This window comes from Danio rerio, chromosome 17, assembly GCF_049306965.1.
Source record: "Danio rerio strain Tuebingen ecotype United States chromosome 17, GRCz12tu, whole genome shotgun sequence".
NCBI lineage: Eukaryota > Metazoa > Chordata > Actinopteri > Cypriniformes > Danionidae > Danio > Danio rerio.
Window position 1 is genome coordinate 1540377 of NC_133192.1, and position 20007 is coordinate 1560383.

Genomic DNA, 20007 nt, shown 5'->3' on the forward strand with positions numbered 1-20007 from the left:
AAGCTGCTCTATTGGATTGAGCTCTGGTGACTGTGGAGGCCATTCGAGTACAGTGAACTCATCGTCATGTTCAAGAAACCAGTCTGAGATGATTGAGCTTTATGACATGCTGCGTTATCCTGCTGGAAGTAGCCATCAGAAGATGGAGACACTGTGCTCATAAAGGGATGGACATGGTCAGCAGCAATACTCAGGTAGGCTGTGGCGTTGATGCTCAATTGGTACTAATGGACCCAAAGAAAATCTCCCCCACACCATTACACCACCACCACCAGCCTGAACCGCTGATACAAGGCAGGATGATCCATGCTTTCATGTTGTTGAGGCCAAATTGTGAGCCGAGCATCCGAATGTGTCAGCAGAAATGGAGACTCATCAGAGCAGCAACGTTTCTCCAATCTTCTATTGTCCAGTTTTGGTGAGTCTGTGTGAATTGTAGCCTCAGTTTCCTGTTCTTAGCTGACAGGAGCGGCACCCGGTGTGCTCTTCTGCTGCTGTAGCCCATCCGCCTCAAGGTTGGACGTGTTGTGTGTTCAGAGATGCTCTTCTGCAGAGCTCGGTTGTAACGAGTGCTTATTTGAGTTACTGTTGCTGGAACCAGTCTGGCCATTCTCCTCTGACCTCTGGCATCAGCAAGGCATTTGCGCCCACAGAACTGGCGCTCACTAGATATTTCCACTTTTTCTCTGTAAACCCTAGAGATGGTTGTGCGTGAAAATCCCAGCAGATCAGCAGTTTCTGAAATACTCAGAGCAGCCCGTCTGGCAGCAACAACCATGCCACGCTCAAAGTCTATTAAATCCCCTTTCTTCCCCATTCTGATGCTCAGTTTGAGCTGCAGCAGATCGTCTTGACCATGTCTACATGTCTAAATGCAGTGAGCTGCTGCCATGTTATTGGCTGATTAAAAAATTTGTGTTTACGAGCAGCTGGACAAGTGTACCTAATAAAGTGGCCGGTGAGTGTATGTTTGCTATGCAGTAATATAAACTTACACAAATCCATACGGACACGTCTTGCTGCAGGTCATGGGGCGGCACTTCGGTATGGAAACACTACATTCACACACATCACAACCATAGCTGTCCTTCTCGAAACCCATGGGGCAGTCCAGAGAGCAGTACATGGACACATCAGGACAGGTCTCATCTGGAAACACAGCAAGAGTATACAGTCAAAAAACAGAAGGTCGCTGGTTCGAGTCCCGGCTGGGTCAGTTGGTGTTTCTGTGTGGAGTTTGCATGTTCTCCTTGTGTTGTTGTGGGTTTCCTCCGGGTGCTCCGGTTTCCCCCACAGTCCAAACACATGCGCTATAGAGGAACTAATCAACTAAATTGGCTATAGTGTATGAGTGTGTATGGGTATTTCCCAGTACTGGGTTGCAGCTGGAAGGGCATCCGTTGTGTAAAACATGTGCTGGATAAGTTGATGGTTCATTCCACTGTGGTGACCCCAGATAAATAAAGGGACTATGCGTCTATGTAGAATCTATGTAGAATCAAGCGTGATTATTTGATTCTACAGCGTGTCGATGCTGCTGCTGGTGCAGAAACGCCAAGCGTCATCTCTTCCAAACAAACTGCAGGAGGAGAATGTGTAATGTTTTGGGGAAGTTTACGATCCCATGAACCCCGCCATGCTCAAACGTCAGCCTGACCCCTGAAACTCTCTGGGAAAGGTCTTGAGGATCAGTGGAGTGTTGCGGAGCAGCGCTGCAGATCTGAGAGCTGGACTTGTGTGTCAGATCTTTATTTCTTGGACACACTCGTGCGTGCAGAGGCAGTGTTTGCTTGTGTTTGCGGGCCATTGGCCCTTTCTCAAACAGACCTGGGAGTGTTTTGTAGCGCTCTGCACGCAGTACAGTTTTCTCATGAGTTTATATGTGTGTGAATGAGTGTGTGTGCCTGGTAATCCTTACATTGTGGGGACCAAAAAGTAAGTGTGTGTGTCTGAGTGTGTGTGAGTGTTTGTGTGTGTGTTTTTGAGTGTGTGTGGTTGTGTGCACAGTTTGTGTGTGTCTGAGTGTGTTTGTTTATGTGTATGTATGGGTGGTGTGTGTGTTTGAGTATATGCGTGTATGAGTGTGTTTGTGTATGTGTGTGTGTGTGTTTGAGTAAATGTGTGCATGAGTGTGTTTGTGTATGTGTCTGTCTGTGCTTGAGTTTGCATGTATTTGTGGTGTATATGTGTGTGTGTGTGTGTGTGTGTGTGTGTGTGTGTGTGTGGTTGAGTATTTGTGTGTCTCAGTGTATGTGTGTGTGTGTGTGTGTGTGTGTGTGTGTGTGTGTGTGTGTGTGTGTGTGTGTGTGTGTGTGGTTGAGTATTTGTGTGTCTCAGTGTATGTGTGTGTGTGTGTGTGTGTGTGTGTGTGTGTGTGTGTGTGAATGTGTGTGCGTGTGTGTGTGTGTGTGTTTGTGTATATGTGTGTCTGAATTTGTGTTTAAGTGTTTGATAAAGTGTGTTTGAGTATATGTGTCTGAGTGTGTTTGTGTTTGAATGTGTGTGTCTGTTTGAGAGTGAGTGTGTGCGTGTGTGTATGTGTGTCTGAAATTGTGTTTAAGTGTTTGATAATGTGTGTGAGTGTGTGTCTGAGTGTGTTTGAGTTTGTGGGTGGTTGTTTGAACAGTATGGTGTGTGTGTGTGTGTGTGTGTGTGTGTGTGTGTGCGTGTGTGTGTGTGTTTGTGTATATGTGTGTCTGAATTTGTGTTTAAGTGTTTGATAATGTGTGTTTGAGTGTGTGTATGAGTGTGTTTGAGTTTGTGGGTGGTTGTTTGAACAGTATGTGTGTGTGTGTGTGTGTGTGTTTGTGTATATGTGTGTCTGAATTTGTGTTTAAGTGTTTGATAATGTGTGTCTGAGTTTGTGTCAGTTTGTGTGCGTGTGAGTGTTTGTGTTTATGTGTGTCTGTTTAAGTGTGTTTTGTGTGTATATGTGTGCTTAAGTGTGTGTTAGAATGTGTGTTTGAGGTCATGTATATATTTATGTGTGTGTATTTGAATATGTGTGTGTTTGATTGTGTTTTTGTGTATGTGTGTTGTATATATTTTTGTGTTTTTTTGTGTGTGTTTGAGCGAACTGTATGTTTGTGTATATTTGTGTTTATATATATATTTGTGTTTGCGCGTGCGTGTGTGTGTGTGTGTGACTCACTGTTGACACACTGGCAGAGCAGACAGCCGCTGGGGTCCTGCTGGAAGCCGTATGGGCAGTGGTGTTCAGACAGAGAGCAGTTCTGCAGCGGTGGGCAGAGCAGTGGACTCACAGTCTCATATGACGGCTCTGAGGACAACAACACACACTCTAAAACCAGGATTATGACACCACATTTTACGCACATGTTCTTCTTCACTCTCAGAAATGATGCAGCAGATCCTGTCACTGGGGTGTCACTTTTCAAAACGTCCACCTTCGTATTCAACAGGGCCACATTTACACAGTACATCAAAGCCAGCATCTGATTAGTGTATGTAGGGTTGGTAATGATCTATCTGGGCTCTTCTTTATCTTGAATAAATTAATTTCCCTCATAATCTTTAATCAAATACCATAACCTTCCCTCCCACCTGGAAACAGGTTATCTACACTTCTGGTCACATGGAATACATTTTTGGGTGGAGTTATCATTGATTTGAGGTGGAGTTATCAATCTTTTAGGGCAGCTCTATTAGTCCTTTAGGGTGGAGCTATCAGTCCTTTAGGGCTGGGCTATCAGCCATTTAAAGAGGTATCAGTCCTTTAGGGCGTGACTATAAGTCCTTTAGGGCAGGGCTATCAGCCATTCAAAGTAGAGCTATCAGTCCTTTAGGGTGTGGCTATCAGTCCTTTAGGATGGGGCTATCAGCCATTTAAAGTATAGCTATCAGTCCTTTAGGGTGTGGCTATCAGTCCTTTAGGATGGGGCTATCAGTCATTTAGGGTGTGGCTATCAGTCCTTTAGGGTGTGGCTATCAGTCCTTTAGGGTGTGGCTATCAGTCCTTTAGGATGGGGCTATCAGCCATTTAAAGTAGAGCTATCAGTCCTTTAGGGCGTGGCTATCAGTCCTTTAGGCTGGAGCTATCAGTCTTTTAGGGCGGAGCTATTTGTCCTTTAGGGCGTGGCTATCAGTCCATTAGGCTGAAGCTATCAATCCTTTAGAGTGTAACTATCTGTCTTTTAGGGTGGAGTTATCTGTCTCTTAGGGTGGAGCTATTAGTCCTTTAGGGTGGAGCTATCAGTATTTTAGGGTGGAGCTGTCTGTCCTTTAGGACATGGCTATATGTCCTTTAGGGTGGAGCTATCAGTTATTTAGGGTTTGACTATCAGTTCTTTAAGGCGTGGCTATCAGTCCTTTAGTGTGGAGCTATTAGTCATCTAGGGCAGGACTAACAGTAATTTAGGGTGGGGCTATCGGTAATTTAGGGTGGAGCTATCAGAAATTTAGGCTGGGGCTATCAGTTCTTTATGGCGGGACTAACAGTCATATAGGGTGGAGCGATCTGTCATTTAGGGCGGGGCTATCAGTCATTTAAGGTGGACCTATCAAACATTTAGGGCAGGGCTTTCAGTCAATTAGGGTGGGTTTTTCTTCCTATTTAGGGCAAGACTATCAGTCCTTGGCAACGCAGTGGCGCAGTGGGTAGCACGTTTGCCTCACAGCAAGAAGGTCACTGGTTCGATCCTCAGCTCAGTTGGCGTTTCTGTGTGGAGTTTGCATGTTCTCCCTGCGTTCGTGTGGGTTTCCTCCGGGTGCTCCGGTTTCCAAAGACATGTAGTACAGGTGAACTGGGTAGGCTAAATTGTCTGTAGTGTATGAGTGTGTGTGTGAATGTGTGTGTGGATGTTTCCCAGAGATGGGTTGCGGCTGGAAGGGCATCCGCTGCATTCCGCTGTGGCGACCCCGGATTAATAAAGAAACTAACCCGACAAGAAAATTAATGAATGAATGACTATCAGTCCTTCAGGGCAGGGCTATCAGTCCTTTAGGACGGGGCTATCAGTGTTTATCTCTTTATACCTTGCCTTTATTCATAAGTAAATGTTCCAATTTTCCAATAATCCAATCGTTTCAATTGGATGTAAGTAACAATATGCCAATAAAAGGACAACCTTAACTTCAGTTTCATGGTGTGTTTTAAAGTACAAATGTGGACCTGTTAAGTACAAAAGCGAACCTTTTATAACAGCACCACCCCAGTGACATGTTTTATACCCTTATTTCAGAGAGAGTCGTGATTAACTGCTGATCACAGTATACTGCATTCTCATTTCAATATGGCAACATAATATCAGCTCAGGCTGCTGACAAACCTAGTGGGATTATTCTGAGATAACAACCTCCTGGATGTACTTTATCACTGACATAAACTATGCCAGAGTGTTCTTCATTAGGCTGTGTGCACACCGTCACTGACATTTCAACAATGCATTCTGAGAAAGATGATTTTAGCCCTGCCACCCAGCGCTGATCAACATCATCCAGCAGCGGCTGTATTTCAATTATGAAGACACACTTTTCTCTAGAATGACATGCAGTAATGAGAGCAGGAGCATAAAGTAGGGACTTAAAGACACCAGGCTGCTAGATTTACAGCGGTGAGGCAAACGGCTCATGTGTTTCTGCTGAACTCATCCTCGTGTGCACCAGGAAGAAAAGCTGGAGTGTGTTGTTTGGCTCAGATCACGTGATTCACTCCGGGGGTAAAACACACTTTAACTGCAAACAGAAGCGTCCCATTACACATAAACACAGCCGCATTCACCACCAGCGCTGGACAATAACTGTGTTTACTTCACTACTGTACACTTATTAAGCATCTACACTTATCCAAGTATTTCAGCAGAGATTTACTTCACTTTCCACAGCCAAATACTGTACTTTTATCCCACTACCCCTGTGCTAAACAGCAGAGTAAGAAGTGAATCTGGAGGGGAGGAATCACTCAGATGCAATACTGGTGTTTTATTCCTGAATGAGCTGAATTTTGTCAGTTTATTTGTTTAATTGGTTCACAAATATAATTTGTGAATATGACTCATGCGACCACATCTGTTCTGGAGTAAACATCTCAGTGATTCAGAGTCTCCTGTAAACAACTCACCGATTCAGAGGATCCATTCAGAGTGAGTCTCCAGTAAACAAGTCATTGATTCAAATGATCCATTTAGAGTGAGTCTCCTCTAAACGACTCACTGATTCAAATTATTAAATTAAAAAGAGTCTCCAGTAAACAACTCACTGATTTAAATGATCCAGTCAGAGTGAATCTTCAGTAAACAACTCAATGATTCAAGTGATCCATTCAGAGCGAGTCTCTAGTAAACAACTCACTGATTCAAATGATGCAGTCAGAGTGAGTCTTGAGTAAACAGCTCACTGATTCAAGTGATCCATTCAGAGTGAGTCTCTAGTAAACGACTCACTGATTCAAATGATCAATTCAGAGCGAGTCTCCAGTAAACAACTCACTGATTCAAATGAACCATTCAGAGACAGTCTTCAGTAAACAACTCACTGATTCATATGATCCATTCAGAGTGAGTCTCCATTAAATGATTCACTGAATTAATAAACGGATTTGTTATGAACATAACATAAATGAATGATCTCTTCCGCATATAATAGATACAAAATCCTTTTCATATTAGGACTATAGTTTTATTTTTGTCAGCACACATTTTTCGTTTATTCATGATTGTATATTAAATACATGCAGTTATTTTCACTTGTTTGCACATTTATGATGAATTATGAGCATGATGAGTTCTGGTAACACATTTCTCTTGCAAAATCATCACTAAGAACTTTCACTACTTGTTTACACGATGAAAAAATGCAGATTGCAGACACTATATGAAGAGAATCAGCAGGAATAAACCACACACACACACACACACACACACACACACACACACACACACACACTGCTGCCTCTGCCACCTCAGATATAAAACCTCAACCGGGAGAGAGGCATGCTGGGATGCCACATGTGCAGCCCTGTTGGCACGCACCGAGCTAAAGAGGTGTGACTAATTATTCTTCCAGAAAATAATCTTGTGTAATTAAGGACAGCAGGTGGCTTCCATTTGACTGCCGAGACTGTAAAAGACGAAGCTTCAGATGTGATTGAACACACACACAGCCGGAGCTTTAAAGAGCTGTGTGTGTGTGTTTCAGAACAGTGTACAATAAACCTCAGGCAATATCTGCACATACTGCTAGAAACACACACACGTGCGCACATACGTACACACACACGCGCGCAAAAACGCACACACACACAAACACACGCACGCACGCACACGCACACACACACACACATACACATACACATTTGACTGCATCATTTGAGTCAGCTAATCAGTGAGTCGTTTACTGGAGATTCACTCTGAATGGATCACTTGAATCAGTGAGTTGTTTACTGGAGATTCACTCTGAATGGAGCATTTGAATCAGTGAGTTGTTTACTGGAGATTCACTCTGAATGGAGCATTTGAATCAGTGAGTTGTTTACTGGAGATTCACTCTGAATGGATTATTTTAATCAGTGAGTTGTTTACTGGAGATTCACTCTGAATGGAGCATTTGAATCAGTGAGTCGTTTACTGGAGATTCACTCTGAATGGATTATTTTAATCAGTGAGTTGTTTACTGGAGATTCACTCTGAACAGATCATTTGAATCAGTGAGTTGTTTACTGGAGATTCACTCTGAATGGATTATTTTAATCAGTGAGTTGTTTACTGGAGATTCACTCTGAATGGAGCATTTGAATCAGTGAGTTGTTTACTGGAGATTCACTCTGAATGGAGCATTTGAATCAGTGAGTTGTTTACTGAGGATTTACTCTGAATGGATCGTAATCAATGAGTTGTTTACTGGAGAATAACTCTAAATGGAGCATTTGAATCAGTGAGTTGTTTACTGGAGATTCACTCTGAATGGATCATTTGAATCAGTGAGTTGTTTACTGGAGACTCGCTCTGACTGGATAATTTGAATCAGTGAGTTGTTCACTGGAGATTTACTCTGAATGGGTCATTTAAATCAGTGAGTTGTTAACAGGAGACTCATTGTGAATGAATCATCTGAATCTGTAAGTTGTTTATTAGAGATTCACTCAGAATGGATAATTTGAATCAGTGAGTTGTTTACAGGAGATTCACTCTTAATGGATAATTTGAATCAGTGAGTTGTTTACTGGAGATTCGCTCTTATTGGATAATTTGAATCAGTGAGTTGTTTACAGGAGATTCACTCTTAATGGATCATTTGAATCAGTGAGTTGTTTACAGGAGATTCACTCTTAATGGATCATTTGAATCAGTGAGTTGTTTACTGGAGATTCACTCTTAATGGATCATTTGAATCAGTGAGTTATTTACTGGAGACTCACTCTTAATGGATCATTTGAATCAGTGAGTTGTTTACTGGAGACTCACTCTTAATGGATCATTTGAATCAGTGAGTTGTTTACTGGAGACTCACTCTTAATGGATCATTTGAATCAGTGAGTTGTTTACTGGAGACTCACTCTTAATGGAGCATTTGAATCAGTGAGTTGTTTACTGGAGATTCACTCTTAATGGATCATTTGAATCAGTGAGTTGTTTACAGGAGATTCACTCTTAATGGAACATTTGAATCAGTGAGTTGTTTACAGGAGATTCACTCTTAATGGATCATTTGAATCAGTGAGTTGTTTACTGGAGATTCACTCTTAATGGATCATTTGAATCAGTGAGTTGTTTACTGGAGATTCACTCTTAATGGATCATTTGAATCAGTGAGTTGTTTACTGGAGACTCACTCTTAATGGATCATTTGAATCAGTGAGTTGTTTACTGGAGACTCACTCTTAATGGATCATTTGAATCAGTGAATTATTTACTGGAGACTCACTCTTAATGGATCATTTGAATCAGTGAGTTGTTTACTGGAGACTCACTCTTAATGGATCATTTGAATCAGTGAGTTGTTTACTGGAGACTCACTCTTAATGGAGCATTTGAATCAGTGAGTTGTTTACTGGAGATTCACTTTTAATGGATCATTTGAATCAGTGAGTTGTTTACTGGAGACTCACTCTTAATGGATTATTTGAATCAGTGACTTGTTTACTGGAGAAGCACTTTAAACAGATGTTTGTGTGTATGTGTATGTGTTTGTGTTTATGTCTGATGTGTGTGTGTGTGTGTGTGTGTGTGTGTGTGTGTGTGTGTGTGTGTGTGTGTGTTCGTACCCTCACAGAAGGGACAGCACTCTCCGGGGATGTGGACGGGGTTGTGGCAGCTCTGTTTGCAGGCCATGGCGGTGCAGTGAGTCTCTCCGTCCACACACTGGCAGAAGGTGCAGTCGTCCTCCTTCCACTGATCCTCATGCGCTCGCAGACGCTCACTGAACCAGCAGCTCGCCTTACTGCTCTCCACTGACAGCAGCTGCACATCTGCACACACACACACATACACACATGGACACAAACATATTAGACATCAGATACACAAACACACAATACATACAATTATTCCTTGTGTGTTTGTGTGTGTGTGTGTGTGTGTGTGTGTGTGTGTGTGTGTGTATGTGTGTGTTTAATCACTTATTCATCAGAGGTTGCCACAGCAGAATGAATCACCAACTATCCCAGCATATGTATTATGCAGCGGATGCCCTTACAACTGCAACCCTGTACTGGGAAACACCCATACACTCTCATTCACACATAAACTCATACACTACGGCTAATTTAGTTGATCAGTTCCCCTATAGCGCATGTCTTTGGACTGTGGGGGAAACCGGAGCACCCGGAGGAAACCCACGCGAACGCAGGGAGAACATGCAAACTCCACACAGAAACGCCAACTGACCCAGCCGGGATTGTGAGGCCACAGTGCTAACCACTGAGCCACCGTGTTGCCCTATTATTAATACATTATTATTATTATTATTATTTCACAGCAGAACATATTCTTCCTCTAAGGAGCAGCTCATGGCACTTGTGAGTTACACAATAACAGCTCAGTTGTGTCTGTTTCTCCCACAGAAACTGTCTGCGGTTGACCTTTAACCTATAGGAGCAGTAGGTTAGATGTGCTGCTGTGACTGAAGCCTGAGCTGCTGAAAGCCGATGACGGATCATCTGGAGAGTCTACAGACTCCAGCGTGACGCGACACTGAGGGAAATAAAGCGTGAGTGTGCAAGTTTGTGTTTTTGTGTGTGTATGTGTGTGTGTGTGTGTGTGTGTGTGTGTGTGTGTGTATATATATATATATATATATATATCTGTGTTTACAGTGTTCGTTGTGTGTGTGTGTGAGAGAGAGAGAGAGACAGATAGTGTGTGTGTGTGTGTTTTGAGAGAGTGCACATATGCATGTGTGAGAAGTTGTATGTGTGTGTATGTGTGTGTGATTTTGTGTGTGTACAAGTTTGTGTGTGTGTGTGTGTGTGTTTGCATGTGAATGTGTGTCTACTTTGTGTGTGTGAGAGAGAGAGAGAGAGAGAGAGAGAGAGAGAGACAGAGAGAGTGTGTGAGTGTGTTTTGTAAGAGTGCACATGCATGTGTGTGTGTGAGAAGGTGTATGTGTGTGTATGTGTGCGATTTTGTGTGTGTGTGTGTGTGTGTGTGTGTGTGAGAGAGAGAGAGAGACAGATAGTGTGTGTGTGTGTTTTGTGAGAGTGCACATATGCATGTGTGAGAAGTTTTTTGTGTGTGGTTTTGTGTGTGTGTTTGCATGTGAATGTGTGTCTACTTTGTGTGTGTGTGAGAGAGAGAGAGACAGAGAGAGTGTGTGCATGTGTTTTGTGAGAGAGTGCACATATGCATGTGTGTGTGAGGGGTATGTGAGTGTATATGTGTGTGTGTGTGTGATTTTGTGTTTGTGCAAGTTTGTGTGTGTGTGTGTGTGTGTATGTGCATGTGTGTCATCTTTGTGTGTGTGTGTGTGTGTGAGAGAATGTGTGCATGTGTTTTGTGAGAGAGTGCACATATACATGTGTGTGTGAGGTGTATGTGTGTGTATGTGTGTGTGATTTTGTGTGTGCAATTTTGTGTTTGTGTGTGTATATGTGCATGTGTATGCACATGTGTGTCTACAGTGTTTGTTTGTGTGTGTATGTGAGAGACACAGAGAGAGTGTGTGCATGTGTTTGTGAGAGTGTGCACATATGCATGTGTGTGAAAAGGTGTATGTGTGTGAATATGTGTGTGTGAGAATATGTGAGTGTGTGCATGAGTGTACAAGTTTGTGTTTTTGTTTGTGTGTGTGTGTGTGTGTGTGTATGCGTGAATGTGTATGTGCATGTGTGTCTACAGTGTGTGTGTGTGCCAGAGAGAGAGAGAGAGAGAGAGAGAGAGAGAGAGTGTGTGTGTGTGCATATGTGAACATGTTTTTTGTGTGTATGTTTGTGTATGTGAGCATATGTAGTAGTTTGTGTGTGTGTGTGTGTGTGTGTGTGTGTGTTTTATATATGAGATTTACTGTGTGAGTGAATGTGCAAGTTTGTGTTTTTGTGTGTGTGTGTGTGTATATCTGTATTTATCTGTGTTTACAGTTTTCGTTTGTGTGTGTGTTTGTCTGTGTGTGTTTGTGTATGTATGTGTGTGTGAGAGAGAGAGAGACAGAGAGAGTGTGTGCATGTGTTTTGTGAGAGTGTGCACATATGCACGTGTGTGTGAGAAGGTGTATGTGTGTGAATATGTGAGCGTGTGCATGAGTGTACAAGTTTGTGTTTTTGTGTGTGTGTGTATGTGTGCATGTGTATATGCATGTGTCTACAGTGTGTGTCTGTGTGTGTCAGAGAGAGAGAGAGAGAGAGACAGTGTGTGTGCGTGTGTGTGTGCGCACGTATGCATGTGTGTGTGAGAAAATGTGTGTGCATATGTGTGTGAGTGTGTAAGTTTGTGCTTTTGTGTGTGTGTGTGTTTGTGTGAAAGCGTGTATGCGTGCATGTGTATGTACATGTGTGTCTACGGTGTGTGTGTGAGACAGAGAGAGAGTTTGTGTGTGTGTGTGTGTGTGTGAGTGTGCACTGTGCACATATGCATGTGTGCATTAGAAAGTTAATGTGTGTGTATATGTGTGAGTTTGTGTGTGTGTGTGCTTGTGTATGTGTACATGTGTGTTTCTGCAGTGTGTGTATCTGTATTTTTGTGTGTGTGAGAGAGTGTGTGTGCATGAGTGTATGCGACACAGTGACTCAATAGTTAGCACAGTGGCCTCACAGCAAGAAGGTCTCTGGTTCGAGCTTCGGCTGGGTCAGTTGGCATTTCTGTGTGGAGTTTGCATGTTCTCCCTGTGTTGGCGTGGGTTTCCTCCGGGTGCTCCGGTTTCCCCCACAGGGGAATTAATGAACTGAATTGGCCGTAGTGTATGAGTGCGTATGGGTGTTTCCCAGTACTGGGTTGCAGCTGGAAGGGTATCCGCTGTGTAAAACATATGTTGGAATAGTCGGTGGTTCATTCTGCTGTGGTGACTCCTGATGAATAAGGGACTAAGCTGAAGTTTAATGAAGGTATGTCTCCTGTATACTGTATGTATTGTTCACCTATGCAGACGGGACAGCACTCTCCTTCAGGAATGTAAGAGTTCTGGCAGTCCAGCTCTGCACACTCGGCTTTAGAGCAGAAGGAGACTCCTCCACGACACTGACACAACCAGCACGGGTCCATACGGTACAGCTCACCCTCCGAGAACTGCTGACCGTTGTGCACACACCTGGGGGAAACTGCAGACAAAACACACGGTTCAGGAGTCTTACATACACATTATAGACACACACACACACACACACACACACACACACACACACACACACACACACACACACACACACACACACACACACACACACACACACACACACACACACACACACACATCTGGGGGAAACTGCAGACAAAACACAACATTCAGGAGCAATGAGCAATTTTTGGTGTGTGTGTGTGTGTGTGTGTGAGTGTGCATGTGTATATGTGTATTTGTGCATGTGTAGATGTGTGTGATATTTGTGAGTGTGCAAGTGTTTTTGTATGCATGCATGTGTGTGCATATGTGTGAGCGTGTGCACTTGTGTCTTTAATGTGCCTATGTATAAGTGTGTGGGTGTGCATGTGTTTTTTTTGTGTGCATATGTGTGTGTGTGTGCGCATGCCTATGTGTGTGGGTGTGCATGTCTGTGTGTGCATATGTCTTTGTGTGCATATGCGTGAGTGTGTGCCTGTGTGCATATGTGTGTGTGTGTATGTGTTTTTTGTGTGCATTTGCGCGAGTGTGTGAGCATGCATATGTGTGTGGGTGTGCATGTGTGTGTGCATATGTGTGAGCGTGTGTGCATGCATATGTGCGTGTGTGCACATGTGTTTTTGTGTGTATATGTGTGAGTATGTGAGTGTGCATGTGTTATTTGTGTGCATATCTGCGAGTGTGCGTGCATATGTGTGTGGGTGTGCTGTGTGTGTGCATATGTGTGAGTGTGTGCGTGTGTTTTTAGTCATTATTTGTGTGTGCATGTGTGTGCGTGAGTGTTCATATGTGTGTGCTTGTGTGTATTTGTGCATATGTGTGAGTGTGTATGCATGTGTTTTAGTATGCGTGAGTGTGCATGTGTGTGTGCATATTTGTATTTGCAGATTTGTGTGAGTGTGTTTGCATGCGTTTTTTGTGTGCATGTGTGTGTGTGTGTGTGTGCGTGTGTGCATATGTGGGAGTATGTGTGCATGTGTTTTTGGTGTGTGTGTGTGTGTGTGCATATGTGTGTGTGCTTATGTGTGATTGTGTGTGCATATGTGTATGTGCTTATGTGTGATTGTGTGTGCATGTGTGTGTGCATATGTAGAAGTATGTTTGAGTGTGTGTGTGTGTGTGTGTGGGTGCATGTGCATATGTGATGGAGTGTGCATGTGTTTTTGGTGTGTGTGTGTGTGTGTGTGTGTGTGTGTGTGTGTGTGTGCATATGTGTGTGTGCTTATGTGTGATTGTGTGTGCATATGTGTGTGTGCTTATGTGTGATTGTGTGTGCATGTGTGTGTGCATATGTGGAAGTATGTGTGTGTGTGTGTGGGTGTGTGTGCATATGTGAGGGAGTGTGCATGTGTTTTTGGTGTGTGTGTGTGTGTGTGTGTGTGTGTGTGTGTGTGTGTGTGTGTGTGTGTGTGCTTGTGCATTCGTTTTTGTGTGAGTGTGTTTGTGGTGTCTGTTTTTGTATGTATGTCTGTATTTATGTATGTGTGTGTGTTTGTGTATGTGTGTCTGTGTGTGTGTGTGTGTGTGAGTGTTGTGAGGCCTCAGGCGCAGGATCCCGCCGATGCCGCCATGAGCAGGAATTCTCAGACGTGGCCTGTGAAGCAGTGTAATTGGTGTTCACTCACGCACAAACACACACTTACACATGTGGGGTCAAAGAAAAACAGCAGCGAGGCCAAAGAGAGAAACATCCCTGCAGGAAAGAGCCGGAAACCCTGAGCGTCTCCAAAACACTCCACACACACACCAACAATAGCTTCTGTACGGCTCATTAGATTAGCCTGCGCTCGGGGACGCCACTGACCACAAACACACACACACACACACACACACACACACACACACACACACACACACACACACACACACACACACTAATAATGCTCAACCTGTCATTACTGTGCTTTCTGGACATCCTACACTATAATATTATTTGGGAAGTCATTCCATAACAGTGGTTTGTTCTGTAGTCATTCATTCATTCATTTTCCTTCGGTTTACTCCTTTTATTCATCAGGGGTTGCCACAGCGGAATGAACCGCCAACTATTCCAGCACATGTTTTACACAGCGGATGCCCTTTCGTCTGCACAAGTAAACTTGAACTGAATTACTGTGCTATTATTGTGGTTTTGGGACATTGATCATGGTGCAACTTAGTGTCATGATGATTACCGGATTCAAGGTAAACTATGTTCAACCACAGCGGAATGAACCGCCAACTATTCCAGCATATTTTTATGAAGCGGATGGCCTTCCAGCTGTAACCCAGAGCTGGGAAACACCCATAAACACAAATTCACACACTAAATATTGCAATAATGTAAATATTTGTAGGAGGAAATGCAAATATTTGTAAGAGGAAATGCAAATATTTCTAGGAGGAAATGCAAATTTTTCTAGGAGGAAATGCTAATTTTTCTAGGAGGAAATGCAAATATTTGTAAGAGGAAATGCAAATATTTCTTGGAGGAAATGCAAATATTTGTAGAAGGAAATGCAAATATTTCTAGGAGGAAATGCAAATATTTGTGGGAGGAAATGCAAATATTTCTTGAAGGAAATCCAAATATTTCTAGGAGAAAATTCAAATATTTACTGGAGGAAATGCAAATATTCACACACACACACACACACACACACACACACACACACACACACACACACACACACACGCACACACACACCAATTTAACTTCCAATTTAATTGATCAGTTCCCCTATAGCGCATGTGTTTGGACTGTGGGGGAAACCGGAGCACCCGGAGGAAACCCACGCCAACACGGGGAGAACATGCAAACTCCACACAGAAACACCAACTGACCCAGCCGGGACTCGAACCAGCAACCTTCTTGCTGTGAGGCCACAGTGCTAAGTAATGAGCCACCGTGCCACCCATATTTGTGGATTATTGCATTAGTAAAAACTCTCTGAAATCAGGATGAACCCATCAGGTGCCAACACACAACATTAAATGCTCATTAAGATGTAAAAAATGAGGCCTCCAACTAAAACGTCTAAAATAAAACAAAATCCAAAACAAGACTTAAGCTTTAACACACTCTCACTCATTCTCACACACCGACTCAAGACGAACACACACACACACTTACATTCCCATCGGTGACCTGCTGAACCTTCCCATCATCCTCTGCTTCTGTTCCTCTGACTGATGCATAAGCAGTTTTTCCTCCGCCCGCTGCGCCTCTCCTTAAGTCCATTAGTTCCAGGAGGCAGCACACATTTAGCGGCGGGCCAAGAGGCCAACGCGGGAATTTGGATTGTTGGTAAAACAGGGCATATTTGACGCTAACCCAGAGTAAACACAGAGGCCCGCTTTCACTTGCCCCGCCCCTTTTTTACAGCTCATCACTTCCTGTCTGTCCGGCTCTCACAAGAGTGTTTTTCATGTAACAAGCAGAGTGTGTTGAGCAGACATGACGCAGCAGGTTTACAACTCCTAATAACACGTCTGTCTTCACTGAATAACATCAGGCACAACAGCCAATAATCTCTACAAAGCCCCTGAGGATGCAGGGTGACGCGGATAATATGAGATCAGAGGGAAAATAATATTTCAGTGCTTTTACATTCACTTGCAAAAAACTTCAGCTTTCTCTCAAACAAGCACTGTGTTACCCAGAGACACCTCCATTCATCTGTGCAACATCAGGAACAGCTTTCTTGAGGGAGCTGCAAATGCTTCTTGGGGGGAAATAAGCACTTTGTGGAAGAAATGTAAAAGATTATAGGGGGAGTGCAATTTTGTGGGGAAAATGCAAACATTTTGTGTTTAAGCAATTTTTTACAACATTTTGTGGGGGTATTTCTTAGTGGAAACGTAAACATTTCTTAGAGAAAAAGCAAACATTTTGTGGGGGAAATGCAAATAATTTGTGGGGTAAAGATAAGACTCTTGAGGGAACTACAAATATTTCTTAGAGAAAATGATCATATTTCTTGTGGATAAACGCAAACATTTTGTAGGGAAACAAAAATATCTTAGAGGAAATGAAACTGGGAATATTTAAAAGACTCTTGGGGTAAATGCAAATATTTCTAGGATGAAATGCATACATTTTGTGGGGGAAATGCAATCATTTCTTTGAGGAAATGCAAGTATTTCTATAAGGAAACGCAAATATTTTTTGATGGAAGTGCAAATATTTCTTAGAGGAAACGCAATTATTTCCTAGAGGCAATGCAAATAATTCTTAGATGGAATGTAAATAATTCTAGGAGGAAATGCAAATACTTCTTACAGGAAATGCAAATAGTTGTAGGAGTAAATGCAAATATTTCTTAGATGAAATGCAAATAATTCTTAGATGAAAAATATTTCTTGGAGGAAATGCAAATACTTCCTAGGGCAAATGAAAATATTTCCAGGAGGAAATGCAAACATTTCTAAGGGGAAACTGAAATATTTCTATGAGGAACTCAAATATTTCTAGGAGAAAACACAAATAGTTCTTGGAGCAAATGCAAATATTTGTAGAAGGAAATGCAAATATTTCTTAGAGGAAAATCCAAACATTTTGTGTAGAAAAGGCAAATATTTCTTGGGGAAAATGCTAATATTTTTTGGTGGAAATGCAAATATTTCTAGGAGGAAATACAAATATTATAGGAAAAGAAACTATTTCTTAGAGGAAATGAAAATATTTGTAGGATGAAATTAAAAATATTCCTTGGAAGAAATGCAAATATTTCTAGGTGGAAATGCAAATATTTCTAAAAGGAAATGCACATATTTTTGTGAAGGAAATGCAAATATTTCTAAGAGAAAATGCAAATATTTCTGGGAGGAAACATAAATAGTTCTTGGGGCAAATGCAAATATTTCTTAGAGGAAATGCAAATATTTGTAGAGGAAATGTAAATAATCTTGGAGAAAATGCTAATATTTCTTGAAGGAAAGGCAAATATTTCTAGGAGGAAATGCAAATATTTATCAGGGAAAATCCAAACATTTTGTGGAGAAAATGCAAATATTTCTTGGGGAAAATGCAAATACTGTTTGGTGGAAATGTAAATATTTCTAAGAGGAAATGCAAATAATTCTTGGAGGAAATGCAAATAATTCTTGAGGGAAATGAAAATATTTGTAGGATGAAATGAACAATATTTCTTGGAGAAAATGCAAATATTCCTTGGAAGAAATGCAAATATTTCCTGGGGGAAACACTAACATTTTGTGGGAAAAATGCTAATATTTATTGGGGTAAATGCAATTATTTGTAGAAGGAAATGCAAACATTTCTTGAGGGAAACGCAAATATTTCAAGGAGGAACTCAAATACTTCTTGGAGAAAATGCAAATATTTCTAGGTGGAAATGCAAATATTTCTAAAAGGAAATGCAAATATTTCTAGGAGGAAACGTAAAAAGTTCTTGGGGCAAATGCAAATATTTCTTAAACGAAATGCAAATATTTGTAGAAAGAAATTTAAATATTTGTAGATGGAAATGCAGATATTTTTTGGAGGAAATGCAAATACTTCTAGAAGAAACTCAAGTATTTCTACAAGTAAATGCAAATATTTTCAGGAGGAAATGCAAATATTTGTAAGAAGAAACACATACACTTTATTGGTGAAATGCAAATATTTCTTGAAGGAAATTAAAAGATTTTGTGGAGGAAATGTAAATATTTCTTAGGATAAATGCAAACATTGTGGGGGAATATGTAAAAATTCTGAGGACATTAACTGTTTCCTGTGGAACGTAAAAGATTCCTGGGGGATGAGCAGACATCTTGGGGGGAATTTGTCAAATTTTCTTTGTGCAAATGCAAAAGATCCTTTGGATTGTTCTCAGTCTCTCTGGATGCTGAAAATGAGCAGCTTTTTAGCAGGGTGTTTACCTGTTTGGCAGGTGAGTGTGGCAGCAGTTTCCAGGTGCTCCGCTGGCCTGTTTCAGGATCAGCTGTGTGTGTCACTGCAGTCTGGAGGATCTGCGCAGCAGGAACACACACAATGATCCAGAAAACAGCATCCGGCTGGCGGAGACGAGCTGCGGGTCAGCACTGAATCAGCAGGACAGAGACGCACACGTGACTCCAGCACACTTATATCACACACACACACACACATACACACACACATCAGTTTATTCACACACACACACACACACACACACGTCTCTTTATTCATCAGGGCTCGCCACAGCGAAATGAACCACCAACTATTCCAGTATATGTTTTACACAGCAGATGCCCTTCTGGCTGCAACCCAGCACTGGGAAACACCCATACACACTCATTCACACACACACACACTCATACACTACGGTTAATTTAGTTGATCAATTCCCCTATAGCGCATGTGTTTGGACTGTAGGGGAAACCGGAGCACCCCGAGGAAACCCACGCCAACACGGGGAGAACATGCAAACTCCACACAGAAACACCAACTGACCCAGCCGGGACTCGAACCAGCGACCTTCTTGCTGTGAGCTGACCACTGAGCCACCGTGACGCCTCACAATTCATTATTGATTAATGAGCCTCATTGACTGCCTGCATTGTGTGTCTGAGGGCCCTGATGGCGTGCGGTTCGGGAATATGATGCTCTGATAATGCTGTGGATTCTCCTGAGTGTATGTTGGAAGCCATTCAGGAAAAGAAAAGTGGGAGATTTAGTTTCGTTGGCTCTTGCAGGAGCAGTAACAGAGCAGAGCTGCTGCCGTTTACACACATGCTTGACTTCAGAAGAACGAGGAATGAAACACACCAGCCGTGAAGCAGTATAGATGTGCAGACATAGCACAATAACAGACATTAATCTGACAGAGCTGCACTCATTTCTCCATCTGTGACAGTGTACACGACTGCAACAGGTAGGAAATCACACGTAGGTATCAGATATGTGGCAATATATGAGTTCATATTTTAATGTGACATACACAAAATATATGTCTTATACGTGTGCTGTGTTTATTTGTTATGCATATATATAGACACTTTATTAGGTACACCTGTCCAGCTGCTCTTTAATGCAAGTTTCTAATCAGCCAGTCACATGGCAGCAGCTCACTGCATTTAGACATGGTCAAGATGATGGTCAAAGTGAGGATCAGAATGGGGAAGAAAGAGGATTTAAGAGACTCTGAGTGTGGCATGGTTGTTGCTGCCAGACGGGCTGCTCTGAGTATTTCAGAAACTGCTGATCTACTGGGATTTTCACGCACAACCATCTCTAGGGTTTACAGAGAAACAGAGGAAATATCCAGTGAGCGGCAGTTCTGTGGGCGCAAATGCCTTGTTGATGAGGCCAGAGGAGAATGG

At 42.3% G+C, this 20007-nt stretch overlaps 1 protein-coding gene across 6 annotated transcripts in view; it reads right to left on the minus strand.

Moving 5' to 3' along the window:
• LOC141378483 (cysteine-rich motor neuron 1 protein-like) overlaps positions 1-20007 on the minus strand; it is a 92333-nt gene that overhangs the window by 22841 nt on the left and 49485 nt on the right. For 4 of the 6 annotated variants that reach the window (XM_073927969.1, XM_073927967.1, XM_073927968.1 and 1 more), the window contains exons 4-7: positions 12524-12703; positions 9221-9424; positions 3152-3280; positions 996-1149 (exon numbers count right to left, since the gene is read on the minus strand). In XM_073927969.1, the coding sequence (XP_073784070.1) occupies positions 996-1149; positions 3152-3280; positions 9221-9424; positions 12524-12703 (667 nt within the window). Of the gene's footprint in view, positions 1-995; positions 1150-3151; positions 3281-9220; positions 9425-12523; positions 12704-15832; positions 16102-20007 lie in introns of those variants that run through there. The other 2 variants (XM_073927971.1, XM_073927970.1) reach the window with 1 other exon arrangement.